Source organism: Tasmannia lanceolata, unplaced genomic scaffold (assembly GCF_043159265.1).
Source record: "Tasmannia lanceolata isolate RefF3 unplaced genomic scaffold, GAP_Taslan_0.1 ptg000044l, whole genome shotgun sequence".
Lineage (NCBI taxonomy): Eukaryota > Viridiplantae > Streptophyta > Magnoliopsida > Canellales > Winteraceae > Tasmannia > Tasmannia lanceolata.
Window position 1 is genome coordinate 5,743,004 of NW_027518721.1, and position 16,002 is coordinate 5,759,005.

At 49.9% G+C, this 16,002-nt stretch overlaps 2 protein-coding genes across 2 annotated transcripts; one reads left to right on the forward strand and one right to left on the reverse strand.

The window, feature by feature from the left end:
- Positions 1 to 3,092: 3,092 nt before the first annotated feature.
- On the forward strand, positions 3,093 to 3,881 carry LOC143863322 (uncharacterized). The gene is made up of 2 exons (XM_077374009.1): positions 3,093 to 3,282; positions 3,379 to 3,881. Exons 1-2 carry the CDS (start codon positions 3,093 to 3,095, stop codon positions 3,879 to 3,881), a joined length of 693 nt encoding a protein of 230 aa, XP_077230124.1.
- Positions 3,882 to 5,599: 1,718 nt separating this feature from the next.
- Positions 5,600 to 14,343, reverse strand: LOC143863248 (uncharacterized). Its single transcript, XM_077373918.1, has 2 exons — positions 14,153 to 14,343; positions 5,600 to 6,238 (listed from the first exon to the last, which is right to left on the reverse strand). The coding sequence occupies exon 2, from the start codon at positions 6,215 to 6,217 to the stop codon at positions 5,726 to 5,728; it is 492 nt and encodes a 163-aa protein (XP_077230033.1). The 5' UTR covers positions 6,218 to 6,238; positions 14,153 to 14,343; the 3' UTR covers positions 5,600 to 5,725.
- Between the last annotated feature and the right edge of the window lie 1,659 nt (positions 14,344 to 16,002).

Sequence of the window (16,002 nt, forward strand, 5' to 3'; positions counted from 1 at the left end):
AAAACTAGAAATGAAGAAGCCCTACGCCCATGTCATCCTCGACGAATGGGAAAGAGAAACGGCATCCCCGTTCACCTCGGAAGTCTTAAAAACCCCTGCAGAAGCAGGCATAGACCTCTCCCGTTTTGGTCTGTACGACGGAAGCATTGACCCCCTCGAGTTCCTCCAAACCTTCAAAACGGTAATGACGCTCCGAGGCGCGTCGGACGGATTCATGTGTAGAGCCTTCGCCTCCCTGTTAAGAAATACCGCTAACGACTGGTACATGAGATTGGAGCCCGACTCCATCGCATCCTTCCACGAATTCGGGAGGAAGTTCAGCGCAAGATTCGCCAACAACCGCCTCCGCCATGATCCAGCGGACGCCCTCTTAGCCCTTCGGCAGGGAAGAAACGAGACCCTAAGAGACTTCATGTTAAAATTCAACGCCGAATTGGCCCAACTCTCTAACATGGACGTCCAAATAGCGGTCGCCACACTAAAGCATGTCACCACCGATCCGAATCTAAAGCTGCATCTCACCCTCAAGCCGCCACGGGACCTACAGGAACTTGAATCCAAGGCTGACAAGTTCGTACGGGCAGAAGAAGCCTGCGCCCGAGAGCGGAACCAGCCCGGCCCCGATGAAAGAAAAAACAACGACGGCCGAAGGATCCTGAGGCAGAGGGCCGAGGAGAAACAGGCGAGCCAGAACCCCATTCCCGTCTTCGAAAGACTGGGAAGCGCCTCGCTAAAGGTTCCCCTCTCCCATGTCCTACTAGCCATCAGAGATCAGGGTCTCCTGACCCCCCCCCAAACGAATGGCCACGGACCCAAAGAAGCGGTCCGCCAAAAAGTTCTGCGAATTCCACGAGGATCACTGCCACGAAACTAACCATTGCTTCCACCTCCGCCTCCAGCTGGAAAAGCTGGCCGAGGAGGGCCACCTGAACCAATATCTCAGGAGCCCTGGCGAAAGTTCGCGCGAGGTCCACCATCCACCCAACGAGCCCGGAAGCAGGCGTCGGTCACCCGATAGGCGCCGGTCCAGTGGCCGCCGCCGATCCATTTGCCGGCACCGATCCCCGAGCAGGCATCGTTCCAGAAGCAGACGTCGATCCCGCAGCAGGCACGGCGCACACCGCCATCAGCGCCCCCAGAAAGACGAGCCCCCCCAACAACCACGGGCCCGCGAACAGCCGCCTACCATCATAGGAAAAATCAATATCATCGCGGGAGGACCGGCAGCGGGAGGGCCGACAACAGCCGGTCGACGGGCCTATGCAGAGCGGGTGTTCTCCATGGATATGCCCTCCAAAAAGGCCCGAACGGATCCGCCCCGACAAGACCAGATCATTTATGCCCTCCAAAAAGGCCCGAACGGATCCACCCCGACAAGACCAGATCATTACTTTTTCCAACGAAGACCTCGACGGGCTACAGGTGCCGCACGACGACGCACTAGTCGTCTCCAACTTCGACATAGGAAAGATTCTGGTCGACACAGGAAGCTCCATCAACGTATTGCACCTCGGAACTTTTGAAGAGATGAAACTAGGCAAAGAAAGGCTGGGACCCGCAGAGTATTCCATCTACGGGTTCTCCGGTGCGTCCGTACGGGTCGACGGCAAGATCGACTTACCCGTGACCTTTGGGACGTACCCCCTCCATAAAACCATTCTGACCACCTTCATGGTCGTAGATATACCATTCACTTACAGCGTCATCATTGGGCGCCCCGCTCTAAGAGATTTGGGGGCAGTGGTCTCCACCCCCCACCTCAAGATGAAATTCCCCACTCCAACCGGAGTAGGGGAGGTCCGGGGACAGCAGATGATAGCACGCCAGTACTACGCAGCGAGCCTAAGAGGAACCAATGCTCCGGCGGAAAACTTCACAATCAGTAGTGAAGACCCCCGGTAGCGGGCCCACACAATCAGAGGAGAACCCGCCGATGAGCTAGACTCCATCCCAATAGCCGAAGATCAGCCGGAGAGACAAGTCCGGATAAGTTCCCTACTGAAAGGCCCCCTGCGAGACCAGATGATCGCCTTCCTCAGAACAAACAAATACGTGTCCGCATGGTCCACCAAGGACATGCCCGGAATCCCCAAGGAATTGGCCGTTCACAAGTTAAACGTGAACCCAGCCCTTAAACCCATCCGGCAAAAAAAGAGGAACTTCGCAGTAGAACGTCAAACTCATATAAAGGCTGAAGTAGAGAAGCTGCTACAAGCCGGGTTCATCAGAGAAATCCAGTACCCTGAGTGGCTGTCTAACGTCGTCATGGTCAAAAAAGCTAGTGGAGGCTGGAGGGCCTGTATAGACTTCACAGACCTAAACCGGGCCTGTCCAAAGGACCCCTACCCCCTCCCGGGCATAGACCAACTCATCGACGCCACATCCGGACACGAACTCCTCACCTTCTTGGATGCGTTCTCGGGCTACAATCAGGTGAAAATGCACGAGCCAGGCATCCCAAAACAACGTTCATTACCGATCAGGGGGTCTACTGTTACACCGTTATGCCATTCGGGCTCAAAAATGCGGGCGCCACCTACCAACGGCTCGTAAATAAGCTATTCCGGGCTCAAATCGGAAGGAACGTAGAAGTATATGTAGACGACATGCTGGTAAAAAGCCTGGAAGCCTCCAAGCACATCTCCGACCTTCAGGAAACTTTCGACACTCTGCGGCGAGCCCGGATGAAGCTGAACCCCATCAAATGCGCCTTCGGGGTAACTTCCGAAAAGTTCTTAGGGTTCATGGTTAGCTAGAGAGGGATTGAGGCCAACCCTGAGAAGATCCAGGCCATCCTAGACATGGAGCCCCCGAAAACAGCGGTAGAAGTACAAAGGCTCGCGGGTCGAATCACGGCCCTCGGCCGATTCATGCCAAAGTCAGCGGAGAAATGCCAACCCTTCTTCAAACAACTGAAAAATATACAAGAATTCGAATGGACCCCGGCCTGTCAAGAAGCATTCGATGCCCTGAAACAATACCTTCAGACACCACCCGTACTCGCCAAACCTGAGCCGGGGGAGGACCTATTTCTGTACCTGGCCATCAGCCCCACGGTGGTGAGTGCGGTATTGGCCAAGCAAAGCGACAAGATGGAACATCCGGTGTACTATGTGAGCAAGACTCTCCATGGTCCAGAGGTCCGGTACCTAAACATAGAGAAATTCGCCCTCGCAGTCGTCTGCGCAGCCCGGAAGCTCCACCCCTACTTCCAGGCCCACCCCATTGTGCTGCTAACCGACCAACCCCTGAGGAAAATTCTCCAAAAGCCAGAGACCTCGGGCATGATGGTAAGTTGGGCCGTCGAGTTGGGAGAGTTCGACATACAAGTCCGCCCGAGGCCAGCTATCAAATCCCAAGCCCTCGCTGACTTCATAGTGGAATTCACGGCCCCGGCCGCGGAACCGGCAACACTGAAGAATGGCGAGGGCTCCACCAAACAAACGGCTCGCGAAGACGTGGCGCCGAGCTCAGCAGGACAGAGCGACGAGACTCACTGGACCCTACATGTTGACGGCTCAGCAGGCAGAGCAGGGCACGGGACGGGAGTGGTCCTCCGCGGCCCAGAAGGATTCACACTGGAATATGCCCTCAGGCTAGATTTCAAAGCCTCCAACAACGAGGCTGAATACGAAGCCTTGCTGGCAGGACTAAGCCTAGCCGCAGAGCTTGGTGCGGAAAAGCTAAAAGTCCACAGCGACTCCCAGCTCGTCGTCAACCACGTGAACGGAACATATGAAGCCAAGGGCTTCAGAATGAAGAGATACCTCCAGAAGGTAAAAGAAAAACTGCAAGGAATGGGAGAGGTAGAAATCCTCCAGGTCCCGCGAGACATATCGAGCGGATGCATTGTCAAAAATGGCCGCCGAAGAGACCCATGACTTCGGCACCGTGCTCACAGAAATACTGCCCCACCCCAGCATCGACGAGGTGCAAGTTTTGGAAATTCCACCTGGACCAAACTGGATGGACCCCATCATGCGATACCTGAAAGACGGGATACTGCCGGCGGATAAGCTAAAAGCCCGGCGCTTAACCGCAAGAGCCACCCACTACGTGGTCCACGGGCCCAGGCTCTACAAACAGTCATACACATGGCCGTATCTCTGATGCCTGGTACCCTCCAAATCAGAGTACGCGCTACGAGAAGTACATGAAGGAATCTGCGGAGATCACGGAGGCGGCATGACTCTGGCTCAGAAAATCGTGAGGCACAGTTACTTCTGGCCTACGATCCTCAGGGACGCCAAGGAGTTCGTCAAAAAATGCAGCCCCTGCCAAAGGTACGCGACCACCCCCCGTCAACCGGCCACACCATACACCGCGATGGCAGGGCCTCTGCCTTTCGCCATGTGGGGCATGGATCTACTCGGGCCTTTCCCAAAAGCCTCCGGGGGGCGTACAATGCTGTACGCCGCCATCGACTACTTCACCAAATGGGTCGAGGTTAAAGCCGTAGCAAAGCCCAATTCAAAAGCGACGGAGAACTTCTTTTATCACGACGTAGTCTGCCGTTTCGGCATCCCAAAGACACTTGTAACAGACAACGGTCCCCAGTTCGCAAGTGCTGAATTCGGCAGATTCTGCGATAGCCTAAGCATCGAGCACCGTTTCCCCTCGCAGCACACCCGCAGGCCAACGGGCAGGTAGAGGTAACTAACAGAATCTTGCTTCAGAGCCTCAAGAAGCGATTGGGAGAAGCCGGGAAAAACTGGGTAGAGGCGCCCCTTAGCGTCCTCTGGGCCTATCGGACGACGCCGCGGACCGTGACTGGAGAATCCCCTTTTAGTTTGACCTTCGGAACCGAAGCGGTCATTCCGCTAGAAATCGGCCTCTCCAGCTTCCGCACGGAGAATTATGATGAAAAGGAAAACTCTGAACTCTTACGGAATACCCTCGACCTCGTACTCGAAAAAAGAGAGCAGGCCCTCCTCCGAACCGCCTCCTACCAGTAGAGGGTGGCACGGTACTACAACGCCCGAGTAAAAAAGCCCTCGGTAAAACCCGGAGACCTGGTACTTCGACGGGCGGAGGTATCCGACCCCCGCAATGCCGGGAAGCTCGCACCTAAATGGGAAGGACCATACAGGGTCGTTCGAGCACTCTGCCCCGTGGCCTACCAGCTAGAACGCCTCGACGGGACCCCAGTCCCTCGCAGTTGGAGCATGGACAACCTCCGAGAGTTTTACCAGTAAAAAGATAGGGTAAGTCCCATGTTTTCCTTTTAAAATATCACGAGTGTTTTGTTTGTCTCCTTTTGGTGTTTCTAGAAGCAAAGATGTATTTCCTTCCTTAACAAATCAATGGAATAGCGTTTCTACCTAAGCCATATGCATCTCCACTTTCCGGCTCATGATAAATAAGGGACTCGAAAGAAGACAGGGAGTGAGACAGAGGTATCACCGGGGCCGCCCCCCCCCCCCCCAAAGATACCCTAAAACGCTCCCCATGAAAAAAAAGACCCCCCCTTTAAGGGGAGGCGGGACCCATTAACCCCGAACTGATCACTCGAGGGGAAGATAGTCCTTCCATAAAAAAGACATCCTGCGGGGTGCACTAGGAGCACCCTCGCCAACAAAAATCACAACTCAAATAGCCCGAAGAGCAAAGAGCTCGCGGCACGCCATATATAAAGGAAAGAAAGATAGTTCAAATGTTATTACAGACCAAATACGTCAATAACGCCAAAAAAAAGAAAGAGCAAACTTCCTGAGGCATCCGAACATTACTGAGCCCCCTCAGAAGTCTCGGCAACTACAGGATCTGCCAAGGCAGCCACCTCCTCTTCAGCCGACCCCGGCACTTCCACCGGTACCTCCGAAAGACCCTCCGGAGCGCCTCCTTCAGCCTCATGCATCAGCTTGTCAAGGGGGAAGGAAGGATCGACCTCGCGGACACGCCGCCGGCATTCAGCAAACGCATCTATCTCAACGTCCACACTGAACATGGCCGCGGCCTTGAAAAACTCCTCAGAGTCGCGCCATTCCTCCCGCGCCTTCGCCAGCTCCCGGACATGCGTTCGTCGAGCCACCGCCAATTTGTCCGCCGCACGGCTCTTCCCTTCCATGGTTCTCCGGAGGTCTTCCCAAAGTTGAGCGACAGTGTCATCGAAGGTCGCCTTCTCTGCCTGGGCTTTGTCCAAGTCCTCGCTCAGCTGCCGGACTCGCTCCTCAAAAGCACCTATCTCAGCCTCATCCTCGAGCAGGCACTGCACCATCCTCCTGGCATAGCTTTGGGACTACAAAAGCAAGCCATCATAAAATTTTCAACGCACAGTCTTGTAGACACCCCATTTTGACCTGACCCAAAAATTCTCTAAAAAAATTGAATAAATCCCGAAATCTGAGTCTCGGAACCAACTTCGAAGTCCCTAAGAATCAAAGTCAGTCTCAAGTTCCCGAAGTGTCTGAAACCTTGCAAAATTATAATTAATTCGGGCAAAAATTTGAAGAAAGGACAAGCAGAGTTTGTGCCTTTGTCAAATATGGGTGTGTGGATATCAGCTTCCATTTTTTTCTTGCGTCATGGGAGAATGAGAAAAGAACAAAATGAGTGTGTCAATATCAACCCCTTGTTTATGAGTGTGCAATTACCAAGTGAGGGTGTGCCCATTAAATATAATTGTGTTTTCCTAATTAAGTAGATAGTGGGGTCTACTAATATGCAAGTGAAATGGCCCACCGAATTATTCTATGGTCAAAGAGGAAAACATCATCATTTTCTTTCGATTTAAAACTCCCAAGCAATGAGTATCTCTTGGTTTTATTTTGGTATCCGATGCCATTTGGAATGATGGTTTTTGATTTTTAACAAATATTAAGAGGCAATGGGGGGACAAGAGGGGGACAACAACTCATGATTTCCTCTCCTCATGATGAGTCTCCCCTGCTCAAGAGAAGGGTCTGATCTCTCTCGCCAGGAGGAAACAGCAGAAAAAAAGAAAGAGGGAAGGGAGGGAGTCGCTGGCCACCCAACCGGATTCCGGCCACCACCTCCGGCAAGACGACTCCCCGGCGACCATCTCCCCAAACCCAAACCCTCTGCAACTGCAAGCCTTAACCACCACCACCTCCGGCCGTGCCACCTCCGACCACCGTCCACAACCATCAACCTCCATCGAGCCAACCACCACCGGCCACCCTTCTTCCAACCCACATCCCACCGGAGCCGCCGATAGTTTTCCAGCAACCTCCACTGCCAGCCGCCACCTCCTCCTCCATCTTCCTTTTTCTCTGCAACCTCCACCACCAGCTGCCACCTCCACCAAACTCACCACCACCGTCGGCCACCACCCCCATTTCCTCCTCCACCCCCATCGGCCACGATCCCCATCTCCAACACCACCGAAACCCCACCAAAAACCCATCTCTGCAACCGGCCAACCCCACTTTTGGCCGGCCAACCCCCACCAATCCCCAACCACAAAACCCATTTTCTAAAAAACGGACAACCACCACCACCACACCACCAACAGCCACCAAAACCCTTCGAAAATCCTCCACCATCCTCCACCTTCACCTCCCCCAACCACCGAAGCCCAAACCCATTTTCCCCAACCCCAAAAACCGAAACCCATTTCGGTATTTCGAAAATCCGGCACCACCACCACCGTCCTCTACCTCCAGCTCCACCACCACCCAACCCTTCGAAAATCCCCCATCGCCCTCCACCTACACCTTCCTCAACCCCCAAAGGCGAAACCCATCTTCCCCACCTCCAAAAACCGAAACCCACTTCGAAAACCCATCTCTTCTCCTCCCTCCACCACCATTACCCCATTCAAAAGAAAAAGGGAAAAAACAGAGAGAGAGAGAGAGAGAGAGAGATAGAGGGAGGTTTGGGGTTGTTTTCCCCAACCTCGGTCCTGCCGACCATCTGCTCCGGCCACCTATCCACCACCATTCTCTCTTACCCATTAAACCCATTTGGGTTTTCTTCCATTTGCAACCCCTTCTCCCTTCATTTCAAGAAACCATCTCATCCATACCTCTATTTTAATCCAAAATCCGACCCTACTACCCACTTAGACACCCATTGCCACACTTCCCAATCTCCAGCCACCACTTCTTCCACCGGCAGCCACCCTTATCATATCCTCTTCTTTCTTTCTTTTTCCCCCAAAATCTAAACCCATTTTCACCATTGCTTCAACCACCGTCCTTTCTAGCCCCTAACCTGAAAGCCCCATTCACCTAATCCAAACCCATATCAGACCCACTTCAAAACCCACTTCTCCACCATTTATTTCTCCCGTCGGTACCACCAAAAGCCGGCTCTATTGCTTATTCACCTCCGTTCCCTTCATTTCCAGTGACTTGAATCTCATCTCCCCATCAGATCTAACTCTCTATTTCAACTGTACCATCGAAGCCGCCTCGCCATTTATACCAACAATCCTTGAAAATTCCGGCAATCGATTCATCAACCTTGCCATCGGATCAGAAACTTCGACAATTCCAGCTTAGATCCGGCACCGTCACGATCCGGGAGATGCTCGGCCACCATTTCCGGTGCCGACACTAAAGTTCCAAGGAATCCTCTGCATTGGCAATTTCCCTCCAAACAGGTAATACTCTTCCTTTGCCTCTCTTTCGACTTTCCTTGGAGTTTGGGATTTTCTTTCATTTTGGGGCTCTTTCCGTTCCGTTTTCTCCTACGAGTTCCTGCGTTTCGGGATTTCATTCGGTTTTCGAGATCTTCATCGATTTTCGGAGTTTCTATCGGGTTTAGGCTATGACGGACGGCAACCTCCTGAGCCAAAACCCCATTTTTTTAATCAAAAGGGATAAACAAAAACACATAAAAATCAAATAACCAAAAATCCAAAAACAATCAAAAATTCAAAAACAACAAAAGCGTTTTTCGAAAAGCTGTTTCGAACTACGTTGGCTTGATCCCTTTTCACAGGGTACGTAGGCAGCTTGGGATCGTCATCCCAAGTTCAGTCAAACCTTTTCAATAAAATCGTTCAAACTTTTCAATAAAATCCTTTAAACCCTTCAAAAAAAAATCATTTCAGCATCTGAAAATATCTTTCAAGCTTTTCTCAAAAATACAAAAAACCAAAATGGGCAAGGATGGTGATTGCCAGGTCACTCGGAGCCTTCTTTTCATTTCATTGCCGATTTTCATCGTGGTTTGCCGGTCTTATCGGTTTTCCGACGTTTTATCGGGTTTTGAGACGGGCGATGACGTAGCGTGGCCCCTTCACAGGGATTGTCCTCGCTGAGCCCAACGATAGGCTATGACGATCGTGAGACTTATCCGATCTTTAGCGGATCAGGATCACTGAGCTCGATTCCTTTAGAATCGCTCCCTGAGTCTATCGTATGTCCCATTTTCTTTTCCCTGGCATTTTGGGTTTGCGCATACCGTCGATTTATCGATTCATTTCTTTCCTCGCATCTTTTAGTTTATCGTGTGTTTGTCTTTGGTTCCTTGTGTGTTTACTTTCAGCTTGCTTATTCTTTGTGCGCTATTTACTGCTTTTCTGCTTACCATATCTGATATTGCTTGTTTAGCTGTAGCTGTGCATGCGGATGTTACTACTTTCCTAGATGTGATGGGTTAGGAGTAGATGCGGTGAGTTAGGATTTGGATGTCTATTTTCTTTTGCCCATCCCCGGGTCATGCATGCTTAGATAGACGTTTTCTCGGGGATGCTCGTTCCCATTTCATATGATTTTAGCCCAAAACTCTTCAAAATTAATTAAAAATGGCATAAGAGACCAGGTGCTTGCACTTGGGCGAATTGGGGGCGCTTAACACCTTCCCCATTCGTCATCAGGCACGGACTTTTGTATCTCTGGTTATCCGTTGCAACAGAGTATTTCATGGGATCCAGGGCCTACTTTCCTGGATGGCGACTCTTCTTTGTTATAGGTACATCTTGGTTCCGGGCCAGTCCTTGAATCGAGAGGTATCTCATTTGTATCGCCACCCATACTATGAGTGGCACCATTTCGAGAGTTCCTTGGTAGAGCTCTCCTTCACATTGTGGAGATCTTAGAGGACAGGCGATGGGACCTCGTGTCCCTCGTCGCCCAGCCGTCCTCGGGATCGGGGTCCACAAGTCTCAAAAACAACAAAGGGAGAAAAGTACAATCAGAAAACCGGCCACCCAGTACTTACGCAAGATGTTGATTCAAAATACTGAGCCCCCAGGGCCCTACGATCAAAGCCCTCCAGCTCAGCCTCGTCGCCAGGAAGAGCGGTCGTCACCCTAGCTCCACCCCAACACGGGGATTCGCGAGAACGCTATCCTCAACGCCAATCTTCCAGTCAGGTTTAAACAGCTCCCCTCGCACCTGGAAGCTCTGCGGCGGAAGCTCCACCCGCTCCAAAAGAAGCTTGGTCATAACCGCACCCTCCATCCGGCTTGGCGCGTCCTCCGAAAAGGCAGGAGGACGCGCCCCACAACCAGCTTCCCCCTGTCGAGCGCCACAAGGGACAGCCCTCTTAGTAGAAGGCTCTGACTCCGGAGGAGAAGACATGGCCGCCCCCTTCTCTCCGACCACACGACCAGAAGGGCTGGAAGGCACGTATGCTGGAAGCCTTGCTTGCGACCGACCCAGCCTGGCCGCGGCCATAAAATCAGAAGGGATCTTCTTGCGGCTCACCAGACCCTTCTTCGCCGCCGCAACCCCTTTCCCCTTACCAGCGTCACCAGAAGAAGACATACCTCCTGCCAAGAACAAGAGAACAACAACCGCTCAGAACAAAGGGGAACAGCAACAAAAAAAAGGGGGGGGGGGGAGGGGGCTCACCGCGATAGCTGGCGGAACTCTCCCCCGTTCCCTCGCCCATACAACGGGCCCTCCCCTCCGCAGCTCTCAGCAAACCAAGCCTCTTCAGGCCCCTCTCCCACCTAAACTCAGAAACATAAATAGCCTCCCCAGAAGCGAGCTTTCCCAAGTCAAATTTGCTGTAATCAGACTCGTCGGGGAGGGACTTCCTGCGCCACTCAACGGAGCGCCTCCAAGAGCGAGGAAAGTCCCAGCCAACGTCCGAAGGAGGAGTAATGAACACATACTCCTCCTTCCACTTTTTGATGGAAAAAGGCAAGTTTGCCGCAATCTTCACCTGAGGGCGCTGGGTCAGATATAACCAGCTGTCCTCCCCCTTCACCAACGGGCTAAGGGCAACGCAGGCCCGGAGCAGCGGGAGGGTAGGCTGAACCTTGTAAAGACCCGCCTTGGCCACAAAAGCCAAGAGAGTGCGCCAACTATTAGGCGCCAGTTGGGAAGGGGCCACCCGGTAAAACTCAAGGGCCTCTACTATAATGCCCAAGAGCGGGAACCTAACTCCCGCCCGAAAAGCCTCCACATAAAAAGCTACCTCCTCCTCCGTGGTACCCTCACACACCCCCTCCGCAAAAGATGGAACCCTAATCCTGTAACCATCGGGAATGTGAAACTCCCTCCTGACCTTCTCCGCCGCCCCTTCCCCCAAGGTGTTCTTGAAACACGTCACCCAACCGGGACGAATAATGGCACCAGACTGGATGTCCCTAATCTCCGCCTCATGAGCAGAAGAAACTCAAGCAGGAGACTCCAGAGGAGCGGCCTCCACCGATGACCCAGAAGCCCGGGAGCTATTGTCGTACCCGGATCCCGCGAGAAGGGGTGGGGCGCGAGCCGCCGCGCTCTCTTCTCTTGGTCTCTCGTATCCACGCGATTGGCGTGTGCATTTTATTATTGATTTGAATTCGTCTTTCATGTGAACTTGGGATCACTAAGGCAATCCGAACTCCACACAAAAGAGACTGACAGAGTCGCCACCTAGATGTGGGATCTAGGACCCGAAATTAACCAGAAATCTAGACTCGCTACCTGGTTACGAGAATGGAAGGTATGGGGAGTTATCCACCACATGCACCATTCCTGCCCGATAATCGGTCTTCGATTCCAAAAGCTAACTCTTTTAAATTTATTTTAAATGGCTCATTCAACTCTATGTTAAAGTGCGAACTAAGTGACATGCATCCTAACATCTAATTTCAATGTGAATCCTAAATGTGTATCTTAATTTATTAATTTGTCTGGATTCAATCTAAGTGAAAGTTCTCCTAAAATTCTAATTTCATGGAAAGTCCTAAGTGATTTGATTAAGCATTTACAAGAAAATTAATATACAAAACACCACAATTTGTTGTGGTGCCGACTCGCGGGTGGTATGCCGTCAGACATCCAAGCTGCCTACGTACCCAAGCCTCACTGGGATCAGAGTCGACGTAGTTCGGTGCACCTAAGCTAAGCTACTTATGCCTAACTCAACTAGGACACCGACCTAGACGGGATTGACTGTTTCAACAGTTTTAGGAGAAGTTATTTAATTCAAGTTGAGGATTTTATTATCTTAGGATTTCATCTAAGATGCTATATGATTCTCATCTAAATGCAAATGGTCCCTTAGACTAATGCAGGTTTGCCTACATCCTAGTTTACTAGGCTTGTCCTAGGGAAAGATTGGGTGACTAGTGTAACTAGACCTATGGCACGGTTGCTATACATAGCAAACGTCCGTGATGAGGCTGGACTCCTAACTCTAGGACTCCCTAAAACTTAGGACACGACACGACACCGGTGTTCCTAAATTGGGCTCTAAGGGTCCTTACGATGGAAACCGCGATCCAATGGTTCCGAAAGACACAAGACAAATCGATTTAAATTCTCGAGGTTAGTGAAAAAAGGGATGGAAGAGATGATGAAATAGTGTGAGGGAATGAGAAAGATAGATAAAGGTGCGACTGAACTTGGGAGTGCCAAATTGCCTACGTACCCCGCGATGGGGATCAAGCCACACGTAGTTCCGCTGGGGAGGTTACTTGGATTTTGGAAAACAGAATTGGTATTTGGATCAGGAATCGGGTTTGTATTTGAGCATTGGACTTGAGATTCAGAAACATTGATTTAGCAATGGGATTTTGGAATTGGGAATTTGCATCAAAGAATTGAGCATATAGGAATCATCAAGGGTTTGAATTTTGGGAATTCAAAATGGGCGGGCTTATGAGATTCGGCCAAATGGATTCAGACATGCGACTCAGATTGTGTTGGGATATGACTTGGTTAGGCAAAAGGGAGGAAGTTCTATTAGGTGTAAACGGGCACTAGTAGAATAGGGGAATGACTCGGTTGTGACATGGAAGGCCGCCACTTGGTCGAATGCGACTCGGTTGCATTGGGATGGGTTGATTAAGGAATTGGATTGAGTCAACTAAGGGGAGAGTCCAATCGGTTAAAGAGGTTGAGCATACTCGACTAGAGAGTTGGGTCAACTCGACTAGGGAGGTTGGCTAGAGTTGACTCAGTTGAGCTGGGTTGGGATCCCACTTGGTTGGATTGTATTGGGGCGATTTGACTTAAGCTGCAGGTGGCCTGGCTGGGTTAGATTTAATGTAACCAGATTTATGGATAAATGGTGTGCCTCAGTGAGTGGACAAAGGTATGGCTTGGGTTGATGTGTGGCTATGGTTATAGGGTTTAAGGCTTATGGGTATGGGGTTTAGTGAGTTGGGTCTAAGTTAGGAGCAAACCCGAGACTAGCCATGGTCTAACCAGGAGGAAGCAGGGTATAAACCAGGGTGCGGACCAGGGTGCACCAGGGTGCGAACCAGCAGGGAACCAGGGTGCGAACCAGCAAGGGAACCAGGGTGCAACCAGCATCGAACCTGGGTGCAACCAGCAGCGAACCTGGGTGCAACCAGGGTCTAACCAGAGGCTAACCAGGGGGAACCAGGGTGTGAACCAGGGTGCGAACCAGAGTACGACCAGGGGCTGGCCAGGGTGCGAACCAGGGTGCGAATTAGTAGGGAAGCAGAGTGCGAACCAGCAGGGAACCAGGGTGCGAACCAGCAGGGAACCAGGGTGCAACCAGCATCGAACCTGGGTGCAACCAGCAACGAACCTGGGTGCAACCAGGGTCTAACCAGAGGCTAACCAGGGGGAACCAGGGTGTGAACCATTAGGGAAAAATAAAAATGAAGATAAGATGGGTTAAGAGAAGAGGGAAACATGTATAACTTCAAAGTCTACCATCAAGAAGAATATGATTAAAGATTGATCCTAAATGCTTCCTAACATGGTTTTTCTTTTAAAGTAAAAGATATGCATGAAAACAGACCCTACATAGAATTGAAATAAATGCCTACCTGTTTGAAAATCCACTTTGTGTTTGATTTTTCTTTGATGTTAATTCCTTGAAGATGATTCCTTGCTTGATAATGACTGCTTTTGATATATATCACCCAACGTATAAAATCACCCGATCCGGCAAGGATGGCCGAACCCTTGAAGAGATGAGGGAGAGGGATGAATTTTCTAAGAGAGGGGTTCTTTTTCTTCTTTTTCTCTTTGGTGGGATGAGAGGGTATTTATAGGAGAATGGGATAGGAGGTTAGGTGAGGTTAGGTGGGGTTAGGTAAGGTTAGGTAAGGTTAGGTGAGGTTAGGTAAGGTTGGGTGAGGTTAGGTGGTTAGGTGAGGTTAGGTGAGGTTAGGTGAGGTTTGGATGGTTAGGATGAGAGGAGAGGTTAGGTGAGGTTTGGATGGTTAGGTGGTTTTGGATGGTTAGACCCAGGTAAAGATCTGCCATTGATCTAACGATTTACGGAAATCGGGTCTCGGAATGGAATCAGGGTCCGGGCTATGAAGTGACCCTAGCTTATTTTGTCCCGATTGATGATCCGTAAAGTCAGATCAAGATATTAATGACCTAAAACATATAAATCAATGATAGAGGGGGTTCTCACATGGATTTATCACACTAAATTCACCAATCAGGGTATTTTTTCAATTTTTCGGATCTAATCATCTCACCAGGTACATCTCTTTATCATTTTGTTTTTTTCAAAAAATTTGAGGATGCATACTTTACCAATGAAATTCTACGGATCAATATATTAGGTTATTGTTGGTTAAAGTAAAGCAAAATGTGGGTGTCTACAGATGCCCCTCTTTGGTAGAGACGACGTAGTCATCGAATACCAAAGTCAAAATGACAGAACCATTTTGCGTAGCTTTAATCGACAAAGGAACCCCCTAAACACAATGCAACCTAATATAATGCAAGACCTTAGATGAAATCCTAGAATTGGAATGCAATAAAATAAACCCGCTGCGGTGCCGCTGGCAACGAGAGAAATGGGATACCATTTTCAAATGGATTTTCGGAGGGAAAGGAATATCGCTTTTGAACAGCTTCAGAGGAAATGAGACGTCATTTTCAAATGGTCTCAGAGAGAATAATGGATGACTTTTGAAAGATTCTTAATGAAAACGCAGCATCATTTTTTTGAATGGGCTTGGGTAAGATGAAATACCGTATTTATACGGATTCCAAGGAAATGAGACATCATAGTTGTATGATGTTCAAAGGGTATAAGAGACCATAGTTGTATGGACTCGAAGAGAATGAAATACCATATTTGTACGGATTCCAAGGAAATGAGACATCATAGTTGTATGATGTTCAAAGGGGATAAGAGACCATAGTTGTATGGACTCGGAGAGAATGAAATACCGTATTTGTACGGATTCCAAGGAAATGAGACATCATAGTTGTATGATGTTCAAAGAGGATAAGAGACCATAGTTGTATGGACTCGAAGAGAATGAAATACCGTATTTGTACGGATTCCAAGGAAATGAGACATCATAGTTGTATGATGTTCAAAGGGGATAAGAGACCATAGTTGTATGAACTCGAAGAGAATGAAATACCGTATTTGTACGGATTCCAAGAAAATGAGACATCATAGATGTATGATGTTCAAAGAGGATGAGAGACCATAGTTGTATGGACTCGAAGAAAAGAGGCACCGTTCTCAAACGGGCTCGAAGAATTTAGAGATTTTTCGTAGGATTAGATTTATTATATATTTTTTTTTTTTAATCGGGGATTGGATTTGATGAATTTTTTTAATTTATTTTATTTTTGGGAAATGAAACATCATAGTTGTATGATGTTCAAAGGGGATAAGAGACCATAGTTGTATGGACTC

What these genes read in the sequence shown, in the direction of transcription:
- LOC143863322 (XM_077374009.1), top strand. Translation starts at nt 3,093, where the DNA reads ATGGAACATCCGGTGTACTATGTGAGCAAGACTCTCCATGGTCCAGAG. An exon ending in CCAAAAGCCAGAGACCTCGG is followed by an intron (nt 3,283 to 3,378) that starts GCATGATGGTAA and finishes CTGACTTCATAG; the next exon opens with TGGAATTCACGGCCCCGGCC.
- LOC143863248 (XM_077373918.1), bottom strand. Translation starts at nt 6,217, where the DNA reads ATGGTGCAGTGCCTGCTCGAGGATGAGGCTGAGATAGGTGCTTTTGAG.